This window comes from Lucilia cuprina, chromosome 5 (assembly GCF_022045245.1).
Source record: "Lucilia cuprina isolate Lc7/37 chromosome 5, ASM2204524v1, whole genome shotgun sequence".
Classification (NCBI taxonomy): Eukaryota; Metazoa; Arthropoda; class Insecta; order Diptera; family Calliphoridae; genus Lucilia; species Lucilia cuprina.
The window spans coordinates 37,674,271-37,694,086 of NC_060953.1; the positions used below are offsets into that span (position 1 = coordinate 37,674,271).

The 19,816-nt window shown below is 31.3% G+C and overlaps 1 protein-coding gene across 10 annotated transcripts in view; it reads right to left on the minus strand.

Annotated features, from left to right (window-relative positions):
- Window positions 1–1,734: 1,734 nt before the first annotated feature.
- LOC111682569 (JNK-interacting protein 3) overlaps window positions 1,735–19,816 on the minus strand; it is a 32,894-nt gene continuing 14,812 nt past the window's right edge. For 3 of the 10 annotated variants that reach the window (XM_046951261.1, XM_046951258.1, XM_046951256.1), the window contains 15 exons: window positions 13,469–13,705; window positions 13,243–13,398; window positions 13,020–13,177; window positions 12,717–12,958; window positions 9,880–9,984; window positions 9,458–9,493; window positions 9,063–9,080; window positions 5,770–5,827; window positions 5,522–5,700; window positions 5,244–5,469; window positions 3,507–5,180; window positions 2,541–2,758; window positions 2,281–2,475; window positions 2,082–2,148; window positions 1,735–1,872 (listed from right to left, as the gene is read on the minus strand). In XM_046951261.1, coding sequence (XP_046807217.1) covers window positions 1,845–1,872; window positions 2,082–2,148; window positions 2,281–2,475; window positions 2,541–2,758; window positions 3,507–5,180; window positions 5,244–5,469; window positions 5,522–5,700; window positions 5,770–5,827; window positions 9,063–9,080; window positions 9,458–9,493; window positions 9,880–9,984; window positions 12,717–12,958; window positions 13,020–13,177; window positions 13,243–13,398; window positions 13,469–13,705 — 3,597 coding nt within the window. In that variant the 3' untranslated portion in view covers window positions 1,735–1,844. Of the gene's footprint in view, window positions 1,889–2,020; window positions 2,149–2,280; window positions 2,476–2,540; window positions 2,759–3,506; window positions 5,181–5,243; window positions 5,470–5,521; window positions 5,701–5,769; window positions 5,828–9,062; window positions 9,081–9,457; window positions 9,494–9,879; window positions 9,985–12,716; window positions 12,959–13,019; window positions 13,178–13,242; window positions 13,399–13,468; window positions 13,706–19,816 lie in introns of those variants that run through there. The other 7 variants (XM_023444543.2, XM_046951260.1, XM_046951259.1 and 4 more) reach the window with 6 other exon arrangements.

The window sequence follows — 19,816 nt, forward strand, 5'->3', positions numbered from 1 at the left end:
TATAGTCTAGTCTATAGTCTAGTCTATAGTCTAGTCTATAGTCTAGTCTAGTCTATAGTCTAGTCTACAGTCTAGTCTAAAGTCTAGTCTATAGTCTAGTCTATAGTCCAGTCTATAGTCTAGTCTATAGTCTAGTCTACAGTCTAGTCTACAGTCTAGTCTATAGTCTGGTCTATAGTCTAGTCTATAGTCTGGTCTATAGTCTAGTCTATAGTCTTGTCTATAGTCTAGTCAATAGTTTAGTCTATAGTCTAGTCTATAGTCTATTCTATAGTCTAATCTATAGTTCATAATCTAGCCTATAGTACAATCTAGTATATGTCATAGTCTATAGCCTTGTCAATAGCCTAGTCTGTAGTCTAAAGTCTAGCCTTTAGTCTAGTCTATAGTCTAGTCTATAGTTTAATCTATAGTCTAGTCTATAGCTTAATCTATGGTCTAGTCTATAGTACGGTCTAGTCTATAGTTTATAGTCTAGTCTATAGTACGGTCTAGTATATAGTCTAGTATATAGTATTAAATCTAGTATATATAATAGTCTATAGCCTAGTCAATAGTAGTAGTGTAGTCTACAGTCTAGTCTATAGTCTAGTTTGTAGTCTAGTCTATATTCTAGTTATAGCATAGTCTAGTAAATTATTGAACTGATTTTATTAGTTTTCAAACCTTACAAACGTGAAAAGACGTGTGACAAATTTTCTAAAGTAGCTGCTAGTTTCTGAAAATAAGCTGTATCGAAATTTAGGGCCGATTTTGCTGGTTTCTCTTCTTTATCATACAGACGAACATGGCTAAATCGACATCAGTTATATTATAAGTGGGATAATTTAAGTTCGGGTTTTTTGTTATAGTGCGTCAAAAGATTGTGATATTAAATATTCGAAAATTTTTACACATGTCTATGAACGCTACTGTAAAAAACACACACACATATTTATTGCACAATTGTCTAAAGGACGTAACATTTTTAAAACATAAATTATATTGAAATTTAACGGTGGAATTTTTTTTGGAAAGCAAAACAATAAAAACCGAAGCGGGCTTATTTCGATTTTTTCTGAGAAATGCTGTAAATACTTAGAATTGCATTTGAACTGTTTATAAACATAAGGGATTTTTATCGGACTTAAAAATACATATATTTATTTACATATTTTTTTACATAATACATAGTTTATGTTTACACACCACTGCGCATATTTGGTAGTTTGTTTTGTAAAGTTAATGATTCTTATTGCAAAAAAAAAAAATAAATAGAAAATTATATATAGAAGGAAATAAATTTGGACAAATAAACTTTTTCAAAGTTTTAAGAAATTAGGTGTTATAACAACATTTTATGTAATTTCTTGTTGATCTTAAGCAATAAATTTTTAGCTTGATTAGCAGAATTAAATAAAAAATATTTACAATTTTATTAGAATTAAAAATATGTTATATAAAATGTGTATAACCAAAAACCAATTAAACAAAATTATATATTTTGAAATTTTAAATATTGTATAAAAAATTTATTTTACTTAAGTTTTGCTTAAGTAAAATATTTAAATAATAAAGTGCAAAAATTAAAACTTTGCAAAAGCCAATGTGTGACCATTTCGGTTCTATGGGTTTTTTTTGGATTAAAAAAAGAAGTGCATTAAAAAAACATTATATAATTGTAAAGCAAAATATGTATAATAAAACACCAATTGAAAAACTTTAAACAAAAATATTGAAAAAAATCATATAAACCTTGGTTTGAATTCAGGTCACATAACTCCTTATTCGTTGTTTCGAAACAAAACTAAGTAAGCGTTTTAACCAATTTATAACGCTCGTATATGATTGGCAAACGTATAACGTTAATTTATAAAGTTCCAGTTGATAAAACTATAAATTAAATGTACTATAATTTAAAAACAAAAAGGACAAAGAAATAAATTAAATAAAAAAACATACGTTAATACATTTTTATCATTACTCAAATTGCAAACAAGAACAACAACAAAATTATAATAGAACAGCAATAAACAAAAATATGAAGAGGTTAAATAAAAAAAAAAAACAAAGAAAACAAAGAGGTATAAAATAAATCTTACGAATCAACTTTCCAAACTATCAAATGCGCAGCATTATCACTAGCATCAGTTATAGTTCTCTCTTGTCCTGCGATAAGAACAAAATGTGAATTCAATATAACCCAACCGTAGAAAAAAAGTATTTTGCAAAAAAGTTAAACAAATGCTTAAAAGCTATTTAGAAATTATTTAAATAAAAACCAAAGAAATTACTACTTACTTATGCGAAAATCAATATAACCTTCACCGCCACACATTACCAGCATATCGGGTCGTTTATTGGTAAATTGTAATTGAGCGCTATTATTTTGACGCAGTGGTACTGAAACAAAGAACTTAACAGCATCACGATGTCCATGAAAAGATAGTTGAGCATTGGCCATACAACATAAAGGCAGTTGACTACTGGGATCATCTGTTTGGAAAATTCAAATAAAATTAAACAATTTCATTCTTCAGTTCTTTTTTTGAAAAACTTACTTAATTTTCCTTGACCTTCGGATAAGGGCACAGAGATAATAACACCATTACTGGTACCAATCCATAGACGATTACACGACACCATTAAAGCCGTTATACGTACAAAAGAGAATCCTAATTTACCAGTACCCAACATTTTCGATACATATGGTTCTATATCCACATCCTGTTTGTGTTCAAATGTGTATGTGTTGTATAAACGTAAAGTTGAGTCCAATCTATTGAAATTGTGTTAATGTTATTTATTGAATTTGTGTATTTTTTTTGAAAATATTTGTAGATTGTGTTTCATGTTAAAAAGAGAGCAAAATATTTAAACGATAATCCAGTAAAACTCGAATAATCTATAGTCTATTCTTTAGTCTTGTTTATAGTCTGGTTTATTGTCTAGTCTGCAGTCAATCTATAGCATAGTCTATAGTCTAGCCTATAGCATAGTCTATAGTCTAGTTTATAGTCTACTCTAAAGTCTAGTTTATAGTCTAGTTTATAGTCTAGCCTATAGTCTAGTCTATAGTCTAGCCTATAGTCTATAGTCTAGTCTATAGTCTAGTCTAAAGTCTAGTATATAGTCTAGTCTACAGTCTAGTCTATAGTCTAGTCTAAAGTCAAGTCTTTGGTAAATTATATAGTCTAGTCTAGTCTATAGTCTAGTCTATAGTCTAGTCTATAGTCTAGTCTATAGTCTAGTCTATAGTCTAGTCTATAGTCTAGTCTATAGTCTAGTCTATAGTCTAGTCTATAGTCTAGTCTATAGTCTAGTCTATAGTCTAGTCTATAGTGTAGTCTATAGTTTAGTCTATAGTCTACTTTATATTCTAGTCTATAGTTTAGTCTATAGTCTAGTCTATATTGTAGATTACAATATAGGCTGTAGTCTAATCTTGAGTCTAGTCTATTATTTACTCTGACTTTCAGACATTCTCTTACAAAATTACCAAATTAAAAAAACATTAAAAACTATACCTGATGGAAACCCATACACCAGCACCTGTTGCCGCCATTTGTCGCACTTGGCTCTCTTTGCGCGGATGTGCGTCCAGCGAATGGATAATATTTAACGAGATCGGATCTACAATAAAGATCTTATTGCGATGGGCGGCCCATATACGTTCGCCGGCCACACAGAGACAACGTATCGAATGATTGCGATCACCTAGCGTCACTAAATGATAACTATTCAGATCCCATTGGCCGTCTGTTTGGCGGCGGAACACGGCTAATTGGGCATTTGCAAGGGCCACCACAACGCGTGACTCAACATGAACTATCGCTAGGACGGCATCGGGCAAATGAACTTTATGCAAACACTCGTGCCAACGACCAACAGCACTATGGACGTACAACCAATTATCCTGAGCACCCATCCACATAGTGGGACCCACCGAACTCATGACGGGCTCTTCACGATCCTTAGTTCCCAATATGGGATTAATGGGTTTTGAGAATGGTAACTGTTGTTGTTTCGTCGATGAGTTGTTGTTATTGCTAAATTGCGATGTGGTATTATTAGTAGTATCGTTTGACTTGTTGGTAGTGGTTGTAGAATCTGTAGCATCGTTATGGATACGTTGTGGTATGCCCGGTATGGGTTGACGTATTTTTATTTCGTTTACATTACCTAAGGGTTCAATTGGTATTGAACCGTTCTGTTCATTCGACTTTTCTGTAGCTTCTTTAGCTTTTTCTTCCACTGGAGTTTCAGCATTCACCTCTAAGGCTTGCTCATTGTGATCTGTATCTTTGGTATTGCTATTTGGATCCGTTTTAGGTTTAACACGTATAAACTCGACCTTGCCAAAACCTTCACTTCCTTCTCCGGGTCTCTCCAACATTTCGCCGGCTTTTATAACCTCTGAGTTTTCAAGTAGAGCGTAATCCTTTTCCATGGCACCGGGTACCGAGGCAATACACAACAAATGAGAGGCACAAATTGGAAATACATCTAAAACTGTGGCCGACTGATTAGCATCCACCACAGTCACAGTACTGGCTGCATGGGTACTTGTGCATATCCAAACATATGATGTTAACTGGGTCTCGGGTTCGAGGTTTTCGAGACTGCAACGAGTTATTTGACGATCTAATGCTTCGGCCGAGTGCTCTGCTGTGGGACTAGTAATTTCAGTAATTTTAGCCGTCGAACGAGGAGCATATGGTGAAGTAGAGGGTATTATGGATTGACCATTTTTGGTAAAACCTCCATTGAGATTAACTCCTGCCGCACAAAAGACTTTCATATGAGGTGAGGCCTCCGCCAAAGGATTACAATACACGGGTACGGGAACACCACCAGAATGTCTGGATTGCTGTTCTTTTTCAGTTTTATTACCCGGCAAACTCCAGCCATAAGCATGCAAACGACCGTCTTCCTTCTGAACATGAGCTCTTAGTTGTCGGTATTGTTCGTGACGCCTAGCACGGGCTCTTTCAGAGGTTCCTTCTTCGGCATAATCTTTATTGGCCAAGGCATTGGCTAGGCCAGCACTGGCGGGGTGGTTTGGTCCGCCACCAGTTATGGCAAGGCGACTGTCGCTATTTCTACTGGGGGATCCATGAGAGTGAGATGGGCTTGAGTAACGAAACATAGGCCCCCCTCCCTGCCCATCAGCGACACGCTCTTGTGGGCGATTGGAGGGGCTGTAATGAAAGAAATTTGGCTCATTGCTAACATAAAGAAAAGGTTAACTCAAAAAAACTTACGTAAAAAGATTACTAAAATATTTCCATATGCTTTGTTTAGATTTTTTATCTAAATTATCCACTGTACGAGTGGCTCTCAAGATTTCTGTTAAACGAACTGCTTCTTGCAGCTCCATTAAACGTTCTTTGTATTGATTACGCTCCATTAGAACCATAGCCATTTCAACGCGTGTAAAACGTTTACGCTGAGCCAATGGTACATCATTTTCATCTTGATCATTGTCATCTGAAATTGAAAATACTTAATTACTAAGCTTTTAATTTGGCTAAAAACTTACTTTGTTGTTTGACTTGTTCTTTGGTTTTCTTAAGTTCCTCTTCTAATTCTTGCACCTTGGTACGCAGTTTATTACGTGACTGTTGCATGGCATTTAGTTCTTCGCGTAAGATTTCAATTTCGCCCGTCAGCTCATCGACACGAGCAATCAAGTCATCTTTGACAATGTTAAGAGCGTTTCTATAATAGGAAATGCGAGGCAAATTAATTGTAAATTTATAAGATTGTGTTTACGAAATCAAGTCGTACTTAGTAGCCAAAAGTTCATTGTTCTCCATAATGAGATTTTCCACTTCTTTGCCCATACCTAAAAGTTGGAAATTAAATAAGAGAATTATATTAGAAGAAAATATTTGAAAATTTGTTTTTCAACTAAGTGATTTCTAATGATTTACAACTAATGTATTAAACAACAGTATGGATGTTAATGCGACTGAGAGTGTGGATTAGTTTACTTTAAATACAAATGCAATTAGAGTGGAAAAGGTCTTTACAATGAGGAAGTGTTTCTATCTTGTGTTTCTAGGAAGTGTATATACTAATCTCTAAACTAGATTCTATTATACATGTATTGTTACTTTATCTTATAAACATAAACGAAAATGTATGCTTATGTTGCAAGTATAAGAAAAGTTTAGAATTGATGCTCTCTTCTGCATCAAATTCATATATTAGGGAAACTACGAATATCTCTAATATTCATATTGATATTCAGAGAGAAATTGATCGGAATGGTAATTGTGGGTTTTAAATTTTTTGTTTTTGATTATCAGGAGAGTATGAATATTGCTCTTTAGATATATACATATATCTCCCATCTTAGGAACAATATTGATGCTCACCTGGATAGCAATGCTCAACATGCCTACCTTAAGAGTAAATCTGTTGAGAGTGTGCTTTATGAGGTGGTAAGTTATGTTGAGAACAGAATGCTTTGAATATCACCCTTTATCTGATCCGTATAGAATGTTATGTATGGAATCTTGCTGAAAGGAACCTGCTAAGGCTCTATAAGACTATATTGATAAACCCACACAAAAATCGTTTACGAAATATGTCTATTTGAAGGTTCGATGTTAAATTTCGGGGCTTCCAAAAAGCGAAAAATGGAGTAGACTGTTTGTATGCGCAGTGTTTACCAACAGATCCAAGATGGACACTAGTACAGGCTTCGGAGCCTATATTGCAGGTCAAAGAATATTTTTTAAACTTAGAAATGAATGTAGTATCTTTCAAGCAGTGATTGTAGTGATCTGGAAAGTCGATTATTAAGCTGCACTTAGAGCATTGATATGTCATAAGGTGCACTATTTCATAACCGTAGAATGTAGAAATGGTCTTAATAATATTATGAGGCTCCGTTGGGTACGAGGACGCTGCAATGTAAATGTCAATGAGGTAGCGGACAAATTTACAAGACAATAAAGGAAAGTGACAAAAGGGTCAAGTGAAAAATTTGTCACTTTTAGACTCCCTAATGAATTCAGTATCATCCAAGCCGATTTGGAAAGTCGCATTGGTATGTCATACGGTGCACTAAACTATTTTCAACAGTAATTCAGAAAAACTCAATTGTAAATGAGATTTTCCATTTGAAATTTAGAAAATTCCAATTGAAAATGGGATTTTTCATTTATCATTTACAAAAGATCAATTAAAAATGAGAATTTTCATTTATATTTTAGAAAATATCAATTGAAATTGAAATATTCCATTTGAAATTCAGAAAATAAGAGTTAAAAATGAGATATTCAATTGATTTTTTTCAAAATTTCAAATGAAAAATCTAATTTTTAATTGGAATTTTCGGAATTTCAAATGAAAAATCTCATTTTGAACTGTTGTATTCTGAATTACAAATAAAAAATCTTATTTTCAATTGATATTTTCTCAAATTAAATTCTCATTTTTAATTGTTATTTTCTAAATTTCAAATGAAAAATCCCATTTTCAAATATTCTTTTCTAAATTTTAAAAGTAAAATCTGAATTTCAATTGATATTTTCTGAATTGAAATGAAAAGTTCTCATTTTCAATTGAAAAAGGTGTAGTGTCTAATCGTAGAATGTAGAAGTATTATGAGGCTGTTAATAATAAGGCTCAGTTGGCAACCTGGACATTGCATGAAATAGGCAATGAAAGAACTTACATGACACAGTTCTTAAAGAAAGTGACAAAAGCGTTAAGTCGCAAATTTGTCATTAGTTATATTTTATGGGATACAAATAATCTGTCATTGAGCATTAAATTTAATTGTGGAGTAACCAAAGTACTTAGATGCAGTCTCAAGGACTCTGATATACGTTTTAAAAAAAACATTGTTCTATTAAGTTCTTCGTAACCAATGCAGGAGAGATTGAGCACATTATATTATCCTAGATAACAGGGTCTTGAGAGAAATCGCTAGGAAGTAGATTCCTCGACACATTGGGTAATTTAGCCGGATGTAGTCCATGCAATTTATTAGGATTTATCAGGGGAATTAGCCGTTTTGTCGGCAAGACGTTTCAATGAAGTTTCAGATACTCTGTTATATAACATATTTGACTTTTTTGTTATTCACTACTTTTACTCTTCTATGACCTTTCCAATTTGTTATTTGTACTTCTTCTATATCTTCTTTTCTCGAAGCGATTAGCATGATCCAACGAGTGGAGTTGCACCTTAGGATACTAAACACTTTTTTGGATTATGAGAGTTTTGATGTAAGAGAGCCATCAAATCTTATTGTTGGCAGACGAACAATATATATATATATATATATGTTGTCGACAGACGAATAAGATATGAAAAATTTTATACTAAGAAAAACAATATTCAATGAACTTTACTGTATTTGTTGTATATCCAACTTTGGATATATCTAGCTATACCCAGCCAAAGTTGTATTAGTTCCACAACTAGTTCTAGAACGCATGATTATAAGCAGTACTCGTTGTACTTTGGCTTTGAGACTAATGCTTTTTTTTCGAAATTGTCACCTTGGGAATTGGTTCTGAGAAAGCGTTATGGAGTCGACACTCTTTCGAACGATTCTGATTTTAGTTCGAATTTATCAACCTTGGAATAAGTTCTAGGAAAGGTTTATGTATAGGCTTAACAGTTTTTTTCAGCGGATTTGAACCAATGTTGTTTAAGTATCTAAAATAGTTCTATTTGCACTCCTCCTAGTACTAGTTGTTTTTAGAACAAGTTCTGAAATTTTTTGCTGGTATAAAATATATAAAATTATTTCTTGTGAAAAATACTACAATTGGAAGTGGGTGGGTGTTTTAAAAACATTATCTAGCTACATAAATATGATAAATAAAAACAATAAATTAATAAAAAACAAAGGTATAAATGTTGACTCAAAATGTTAAAGCGGTTTCTTATAATTTAAACCAACACCTTAAAAAATACTAAAATAAAATACTTTGTGCAATTTAAAAACGAAAACTTAATTTTTAATTTAAAGAAACAAAACCAATAAACCAAATACTACTACCAAAAAAATAACAACAACAACTAAATTTACAAAACATAATTTAAACACAACTTACCAAAGTAGTTGTCATTAGCTTTTTTTATTTTATAGGAAATAAATAACAAATATACACGATGATGCGGTTGGTATCCATATGATAATATAAAACAATTTTGCATTTGTTTTAAAACAATATTGTTGTATTTAATTTTGTTTTGTTTTAATAAGTGACAGCATATTGAGAGAAAAAAGAGGTAACAAACAGGATATGAAAAAATATGATGAGTATTGTTTTGTTACATTTATAATAAAAGTTTTCTTGTAGAATTAATTTTAAATTTGTTTATTTCTTTTTTTTCTTAAGGCGATTTTTTTTTTGTATTTTTTTTTTAATTCGTATTCATATTTGATGTTTTAAATATTTACAAGTGATGTAAATAAAGCCATACAAATAAGATGTTTGATACCTACCTGAAGAAGCATATTCCCCAGGATGTACCCAGCTCCCTAAAGCATGGCATTGTTGTAAGTATTTTTTTTAATATTCATACATGAAGAGTAGAGAGTGTGTTGTAGAGAGTTGGTTGGTGTTGTTCAATAAGTTGTTATGAATGTAAGGTTAAAATATATGTTGTATTTAGTGCAAATAAGTAGATTAGATTTGTTTTCATATATTTATACATAAAAAGAAACATAAACATAAAAAAGAGAGAAAAAATAAATAACACATATTAACAATTTGTTCAATAATTCATAATTATTTAATAAATTAACAAATATTTTGCATGACAAAATGTTGACCTTGCATTGGGTATTATGTTTTAAACACCTTGCACATAATCTTAATGGAATTGAAAAAAAGAAAGAAAAATCTTTTGACGCCTTATACATACCTGTAACAATTTCGTTTTCTTCACTTTCTTCATTATCTTGAAAGGATAGTTCTTGATATAATGTATTCGCAGAACGTTGTTCCTTTTTCGTAGTTGTACGACCAACTAAATTTGAACGTAATGTACAATGCATAATGTTTTTTTTTTTCGTTTATTTATGAACACATTATTTAATTTTGTTGGGAGACAATGTAAAGTTAAATTGTGAATTAAGGATATTAACATCATTCAGGTTGATTAATGATTTGAAAACAAATTTTAACAAAATGTTAAGACACAGATATAAGACACACATTTGGGTGACATATGGAAATGTTAAGGAAGATGCATAAAAAAGATAAAAAATATATTTTTTTTAAATTTTAGAGATATTAGTAAATATTTAAAAAAAGTAAGTTTAGTTTATTCTAAACACAGCTCTATTTATTATTTAAATATTTTAAATCGGTTATATTACATTTAAAATTAAATTGTAGAGTAAAATTAAAAATTGTATTTAAACTTTTCTTTTTCGGATGAAATCTCGAATGGTTTGGGACTCAGAAACACTTCTAAGTGTTTTCTTTGGAACAGTAAAGTGGATCTGATCTGCAAGGTGTATACTGATAGATTCAAGATGGAATCCGGCAAAGAGTACTAAGTTTATATAGAACTCTTCCGAATGCAATGTTTTTTGGGCAAAGATCTTAGCGATCTAGGAAAGCCATGTATAGCATAATGAAACTCATTAGAAAGAGGTGGGAAGTAACAATTAATGTTATTGAAATTTCAATTCTTGCTTAGTAACTATCAGCAAAAAAGCTTTACATTCGTTCAGGGATCGAATTTGGTCGGTAAAATCCCTTGTCACCTATTGACTAACCTCCGAAATGTGAGAAGACTGCATCAAACGATATTGACATAGTTATCTATTGCAGCGCTTCTAAGACATTATTTTTTGAAATGACTAGGAAAAAATTCCCCAAATGAACATTTTAAAGAAGACTTGCTATTCAGGTGACAGACCATATATATTTCTATGACCAACTACTTTTTTTATCTATATGAAGAGAAAATCAACTCTGCAGATCTTTCCCTCTCAACATTAGGTCTCCATGAGGATGTATTACTTATGAAATACTAATAACTTCTTCTCATGTATTAAAATAACATCTTTTTGTGATTTCAGATGATTTATAAATTTAACTTTTTATAAACTAAGCTACGTGTGATTATTATTAACAGGCTTTCGAATATTCGGACAACACAATCTGGTTTTTTCGTTTTTTTTTTGAGATATCATTCAATTAAAATTATGTTTTTGATCCTAATTATATGATTGAAAACTTATTATATGAAAAAACAACAGCAAAATGTATAGCAATCATAAATTGGTCATCCAGATGTTTGAAATATAATTATTATTACAGTTATTATTATAAAAATTCGTTCGGTACCGAACCCGAACTTCGTCAAATTTGAAAGTTCGCATTTATGATTAAAAAAAATAAATTTATAACATTTAAAACGTTATTGTAACAATTTTTATTTATTTATTTATTCATTCATTATAATTAAATACTGTCAAAATATTTTATCATGATATTTTTGTATATATCATAATATTGTTATACATGATCATATTTTGATCCAAGGTGATCAATAATATGTATCGAAATCAAAATGAACAGTTAAAAATGGTGTTTTGTACCTGTATATCGGAAATTTATTCTACAGCCAGAATGTATAACTTCTGTAAACAAATTTTAAGCATTTTTAAAACTTTTTGATGATGTAAAAATATGATAAATAAACATTTTATAAATGTCAGAATGTATAACTTCTGTAAACAAATTTTAAGCATTTTTAAAACTTTTTGATGATGTAAAAATATGATAAATAAACATTTTATAAAATGTTGATCGAACCTCACTTTTTACCGAATTTACAACCCGAACGTCCGGTTGGACACTATTGATAATATATTAATTTTGTTATTATATTTCGCTCAGTTGTTTGAAACAAGCCTAAAACTATTAAAAAAAAAGCTAAAAATGACTAAAATATGATTCGAAAATGACTTTGAACTGATCAAAAGTAGGACTAATAAAAGACTCTTATAGAAGAATCGCGGGTAGGGTACATAAATGACTACAATGTGATAAAAAAATGCAGCTGGGATAGTACAGTATACTTTTGAATAAAGATATTTTTTAATCGGTTTGGTGTAAAAAATGATTTCAATAAAATTTCTTTAAAAAACAAAAACGTATAAAGTTTAGCTTGATTTTTTCTCTCTCTCTCCCTCTCTCGAAACATAAAAGGACTTCATTTATACTCTACTTCAAAGTAGAGTATTTCCAATCAATTTTAATAATTCTTTAATTTATATCTTTGATTTTATTACCAATTAGATTAGAAGAGAATTTTATTCTAAAAAAAAAAATAAGTATAAAACAAATTTAAAACTAAAAATACTTTGAGTAATTCAGATCACGGTTTAAGTTAATAAAATAACACAACAATAATATAAATAATAATAAATCGGTACAAAACAATATGCAGCAAGAAGAAAAATTAAATTTGCTCAACATATTTGAGCTGTAAAATTCCAAAAATGCAGGAATATGCACTTTTTCTTTACAGCCACAAAATACTTTTTAAAAATTTTTAAAATTACCAAAAAATTTCCTTAAAAACATAATAATTAGAAAAATTATTAATAATATTAAACAACAAAAATCTATAGGATTTTAAAATTTCGAAAAATTTTCTACGATTTAAGAATAAATAACGAAATTGTTGATAGAATTTATAGAGCTGTGTTTGGAAATAACTAAAGAAATAATAAAACAAACCATTTGATGGAGCATTTGGCACTATGGGACTGCTATCACTTTGCGGTGATGTAGCTTGATTTTGTTGCTGAAGAGTATCTGTTTCAGCCGACTTTTCTACAGTTTGCAAAGTTTCGAATTCATTTTGCAGCGATGGTGGACCAGAATCATCAGAATTACTACCAACACTACAGATGGTTTCTGTATCTAACATGGCAGAATTTTCCAAAGAGGCAAAACCATAGGAAACGGGACCGGAAGATCTAATAATAAAGTTTATTTTTTTAAGAAAATGATTTAAAATGTTAAAAATTTAATTAATACCTGGCTACGGGATTAAGTCTAGCTCGACTTAATTCCATGCGATCTGATGCTGTGCTCATTTGTGAGTGCGTGGAGCCCATTAACATTTTAGTGCGTTCCATATAGTCTACATGATTTTTAAATAACTCCGTATATCTTTCGTGTAGTTTATTATATTCCTAAAGTTAATGTTAAAAAATAAATTATGTTTTAAAAGATTTAGATTTGTAATATCAAATCGTACTTTTTTCAATTCCGATTCCCTTTCTTCCAAACGGCTGGCATGTTCTAAACTATTTTTATGCTTTAACTCCAGCATACGCACAATACTCTCTAAAGATTCCAAACGGCTGGCTAATTCTTTATTCTCCTGCTCGGCCAAATCCTCAGACTCCAGCAGCTATAAATATTGAAAACATTAAAATGTTTAATTGAAATTAAATTAATTTATTAACATAATAAAAATTTACCTTTTGTTCTGCCAATTTTCTAGCACTTTTTTCACGTTCATATTGCGTTACCAACTGTTCGTTGTCTTCCCTTAGCAATTCTACTTCAACATCTTGTTCCTGATTAATGCGATAAGAGGCGTCCAGACATTCCAAGACATTAACCAGTAATGGCATTAAGTTTTTAACAACATCTTCATCGTAACGATTAATCATGCGTTCGAACTCTTGATAAATACTGCCGGCCAATTGTTGCACCTAATAAAATCAATAAATAAACGTTAAAATATGATTTAATCCATTAATAACTTAACAAACACTATATCTACGTTTTAGGTTATTTATTTACATAATAATATTTTTTGGAAATTTTCTTACTTTATCAACTGGCATAACTTGTAGTAAAGAACGTTTTCGTCTTTTATTATACAATAATATTTTGGGTTTCATTCTATAATGCTAATACTTGTAATATCTGTTTATTAATAATTTATAAATTTAAGTTTTGTTTATTTTATAGCTCTCATTCTCTTCAAACGGGGGTATGTTGTTAGCTCATCTTAGTATGTATTTAATGAAATATTAATTACATTTAAATTGGTTTCTGCTACTTTTTTTGATCTACGTATTAATTTATATTTTGTTTTAGAATCCCAATTCAAATTTGACATTAAATGACACATCTTTCAGAATAAACAAACAGGAAAAAAATTACAACAATTTTGTTTGTTATACCTAAAATATTCGTTCCTCTTGGTTAGCAATCACTTAATTATTAATTGTATAATTTGTTAAATTATCAAAACAAAAACAAATAACTAGGACACTACAGTCGAAATTGTTCGACTATATTATAAACTACAATATTGCTTTTCATAAGGTGTATTATTGGAGTATATAATATAATTTTAACGAAATTTTATATTAAATTAAAAATCTTTTATCATAAAGATCAAATTCTATAATAACTCTAGAATCGCCAGAACTACTATCCACACTAAATATGTTGAATACTTTCCGTTTTAAAATGACATACTTTTCTTAAGATGCAAAGTACGATACGAGTCTAAGAGAGGGTTTTTGATAGATTAGTTTAGTTAATCTAAAAATAAATTGAATCTGCATCAGCTGTTTACACTTTTGCATTTCTTGCTCAAGTTTAAACCACCTGCATTGGGCGCTTAAACTAGCAAGCAAAACTAGCTAATTGAGTATTCAAAAACATGGACATGTTTCCATGATGAAATCTCCATCATGGTGTATTGCAATCCCGGGTAAAGAGGTGCTACTAATACCTCTAGTCTGCTGGGACTATAAATTGGTGATGTCAAATGTATCCTTGGCTTCGCCTCGGAATGATTTGGCATGAGGTCTAACCAGAGCACCATATAATCTAGCATTACAGGTGGCCAGTTGCCCGCAGGACTATGTCCTAACTGGTCAGTTGGTTGAGATTCCTTCGGGATCCATGTAGTGGCTGTGGTTTAAAACCCAAAATCGCGGGGGGAGAATGTTGGTTTAAGAACTGATATATCGAACAGGTCTGTGTACAAAGCAGCATATGCTGGATTCCTAAACCCGATCGGCATCTCTTACCGTTCGTGTAGTGGGACGCCAGTATATGCTGGGGAATTGTCAGGTCCTATGCGGCCTGTCATTCCGCAACGGGGCTCCTATGGCAAGAGATTAGAAAGCTCGAGTACTTCAACAAAGTGCTTGTACATGGACCGGACATTCATATATAAAAATTGCTACCCGAGTTCTTTATTGAGGAATTCAGGGGCGCATTGTAGACCTCCTCTAGTCTACCCAGTGGATGAAAAAGACCACCGTGGGAAAAGGCCGTCAAGGCAGGTGCTCACGTTAAATCTGTCGACATTCATTCAAAAACAAGTTTCGAAGAATAATTTTAATTTAATCCTTAATACTACACCTAAAGATTGGTCCTAAGAATTTTACGTTTTTCTCCATAATACTTTACTTAATTTATAATAGATCTTTAAACATATGAAATTAGAAAATATGTCTGGTTTGGGTTCTGATTTGAAGACCACTGAAGTAAGTTGCAATATTAGGAAAATGAATAATGTATTAAAGACTTATGAGAACCCCGGGGATATTGCAATAGACTTACTTAGACAAGTTCTTCTTAAGTATTTAAGATTTCCATATTTTTTTCAAACCCCATTAAGAGAGTATGTTTTCTTGTTTGTAGTTAAATTATGGAACGATTTCTATATCTATACTATAATCAAAGATGTACTAAAAATATCAGCAAAAACGCATAATCACTTTTTTATAGTGGGGAGGGTGCTGAGTTTGTAACACCAATAATATTGGCCCTAAACCAGCTGAAGGCAGAGAGTAAAAAAACATTTCTCTGACTAATTCTGTTTGTTTTTTATACATGTGTGAGCATACGTACGAGTAAAAGAAAGAATACAAAGAATCTCATTTGAGAGCTCATTGCGTTTTGCTACCCTAAACTCAACTTAAAGTATACCAATAGAAATTATAATCACTTTCTGAGTCAATTTAGCTATGACTGTCTGTTCATATGTGTATTCATGTAAATCTTGTGCGCACGCTACAGATCTCAATTAATAAGATAATTTGATGAAATACACTTCTTTTGACCTAAGGAATGAAAATGGTTAAAATCGATCGATCATTTTGCTTAACCCCAATAACCGTGATCCCCGTATAGGTTTTTTGAACTCAAAACAATGACAAATGTTCTAGTATCTGTATAAAAATCGACAAAACTTATTTTGATATATGTAAGTCTAAATGATACTGCCAAAATCGCGCCACTTTTGACCTTATAAAGTCCCCTTCCGAAAATGACTTGTAGATTAAGCAATAATATCACGATTAATGTACAAATATGTTTAATGTAGATCTAAATCCCTCTATTAACATTTATAAGAATAGGCCCATATTTGCTCTTGCTGCAATATAACCCCTCTTTTAGAAAATCGATCAAAAGCTTCTGCGTCAAATCGAACAAATTTAAATTAATTTTTGATAGTGTTATCTACATGTCTGGTTACTAAAATTTAATGAGGGATTAACCCCATCGTCCATATCCTTGCTTTTTTAATGTATAAATGTCATGGGTTAAACTAAAATACTTGTTATATATTACGATTATATATTTAAGATTTTAAAATTTTCTTAGAATAACTATTGAAAACGGAAAAAAGTTTTATACTTTTTGACTTACTTTTTTATACTCTATGTAGAATGCGAGTAGAGCCAATTGTAGGGTATACAGATATTTTACCTTTTTGAAAATTAATTTGTTATAAGTAAGCATTGGAGGTGTATTAAATAAAGTAAGTGTGTAAATGTTATTACCAGGGAAACCAAAATATGCAAATGCATGTTTTTTGTGGTGCGTCGTATGGACTCATGGATAAGATATTTATACGTTTCAGACCAATTTGAGAATTTTGGCATCAATTTGTTAGAGCATATTTTTGCATATTTTACCCATAAGAGCATAATTTTGCATGATTTGTCTTTTTAGCATATTTAAGGCATATTTTCGAGTTTTTAGAGCATATTTTACTCTTTTAGTGCATATTTTGATGTTTTCGCTTTTTTTCGTTTTAATACATTTTTAATTTTCTTTTCAAAACTTTATTTAAAAAAAATAAAATTCAATTTTTTTATTTTTTTTAATTTTTTTAGCCTATTTTACAATTTTGAAAAAAAATCGTTATGTTATAGTTTTTTTTTCAATAAAGCATTATATTTTAAATCGAACATACCGATTACTTTTGATTTCATGAGACCAATCCATTTTTATAGTTTAAAAAACTAATTATTGGAATTTTGACAACGCCGATTAAAATGTCTGTTTAAAAGCTATGAATACAATTGGAAGAAATGTGTCAAACTTTGTCGTTTGAAATATGTTTTTTGGGGACAAATGGTTTCATGTTATTTATTGGTTATCTGAACGTAAAACGGAATTCTATTATACTAGTTCTTCAAACTATGAGATGAAACATTTATAAAAAATGTTGTATTATATAGAATATGACATTAAACATTTATTATTTCATTACAATTTCAGTCTTTTTGAGCTTTTCAATGTTAAAAAATAATAAAAAAAAATATTTTTGGAGCATATATTTTAAATTTTAAGAGCATATTTTGAGTTTTTTACGGCATATTTAAAGCGCTTAAAACACTTTTTTTAGAGCATGTTTTCGGTTTCCCTGGTTATTACCCAATAAGTATTTTAAAGGAAACCCTATTGAACTCATGCACATCATAAATGATTTTCCTTTTCAAAAATGTAATAAACATTAGACTTAGACTTAGCAGGTAAGAAACAAAACTAATGAAATGATTACACAAAGTAATTGGTTACATGGCCAATTACAATTACTTATAATGAAGTCGAAGTGCTTTACGTGAGTACCTGGCGTGTTGCCCTATTTCACGGTGGTACTTTTTCAACCACTGGATGAGTAAAAAGTAAACAACTCACCACTGCCCCTTTGTGTATCTTACACGCAGGTTGCAATTTTTGTACATGGATTGAGCCGGTCCATGTACAAGCACTTTGCTCGAGTACTTGAGCTATCTAATCCCTGAGCATTGCTGCCATGTTGCTTAACTTCCGAAATGTAAAACATCACTATCGTTTACAAACACGCAGATGGGATGGCCTCTGTTGATTTGGCAACAGCACCCAGAGCCGAGACTTTGTTCTTATCACAGGATCACAATGGAGTATTTCTGATATGAACAGAGTTTACTCTTAACATATCTGAATATGAAAGGAAAATTCAATGGTATCATTTGCATGTGATACATTTCATCCATCATCAGACAACCCAGAACCTAGCGGCTGGGTGGGGTCCGCATGCCCCACTTTTATCCCGTACCATATACAATTAATACCAACTCATTTCCAATGCTTAGTACCACAGTCACTCCTCTGTGGTGTATCTGCTGTTCCGGAAAGAGAACCTAACTTATCCCGAAATATTGACTTTTACTTACATCAGTCTTTTAACCGCAACTCACTCTACCCGCGAATTCGGGTTTTAACCACAGCCACTACGTGGATTCCGAAGGAACCTCAACCAACTGACCAGCCAGGACATAGTCCTGCGGGCAACTGGCCACCCGTAGCAGCAGATTATGTGGTTATTTGGTTAGACCACTTTTCTTTCAGGAAGGAACCTCAACCAACTGACTAGCCAGGACATAGTCCTGCAGGCAATTGGCTACCCGTAGCAGAAGATTATGTCGTTATCTGGTTAGACCTCTTTTCAATTTATGCAAGGACTAAGCCAGGAAGTAAACTGTAAACAGCACTACCGACCGACTCGAGGTATTGGTAGAACTTCAACCAACTGACCAGCCAGGACATAGTCCTATGGGCAATTGGCCACTCGTAGTACCAGATTATGTGGCTCTCTGGTTAGACCTCTTTTCAATTTATGCAAGAACTAAGCCAAGCCGTAAACTGTAAACACCACTACCGGCCGACTAGAGGTATTGGTAGCACCTATCTACCCCCGGATCTGTCATCAAGGATAATATACCCGGGGGCACATTTACATGTAATGTGTAAATTTCAAATTACACTTACTTATTATTTGTAATTGACCAATAACCAATTAAAATTACATATAATTGCAATTAATGTTTTACGAATTAAAATTACCAGTAATTGAAATTTACAATTACTTGTAATTGTAATTTAGGTTTCCTTAATTACAAATTACAAGTAATTATAAGGAGCAAAATTCACAATTACAAGTTATTGTAATTGCAAATTGTTAAATTACAAGTAATTTGCAAAATTTCACCTGCAATTACAAATAATGTAATTGTACCTGAAAATGCCTCTTACGGATTAACTAGTATTTTTTGAGAAAGTTGTAAGTCATCCTGGGAACACAGAATACATATTTTACGACCAAACTTTCCAAAACTTGTTAAAAAAAACTGACCGATGTTATGTTTTAATTGTACATTCAAGTATGTAATGTAACAAACAAAACTAATAGTTTTTGTATTTTAGACATAAAATTTAATGTGTATAAATCACCCTCAAATATTTTACAATGATTTAAGACTTTCGTCTTTTTATTCACACATTTTTATTTTATTTGTATATATTATTCTACTCTGTACCGCTACTCTACTCCAACGCATGACATGTACAAGAAGGTACATTAAGTCTAAAAATAACTAAAAATATTACACATTTTTTCAATAAACTTAGGCAAATGGAGTTGTTGAATATGAGCTCTTTTATAAACTATGTTAAGTAAAACATGAGCCAGTGATTAAATATTACCCAACAAACATTGACTTTTAAGAATTTAATAATGTACC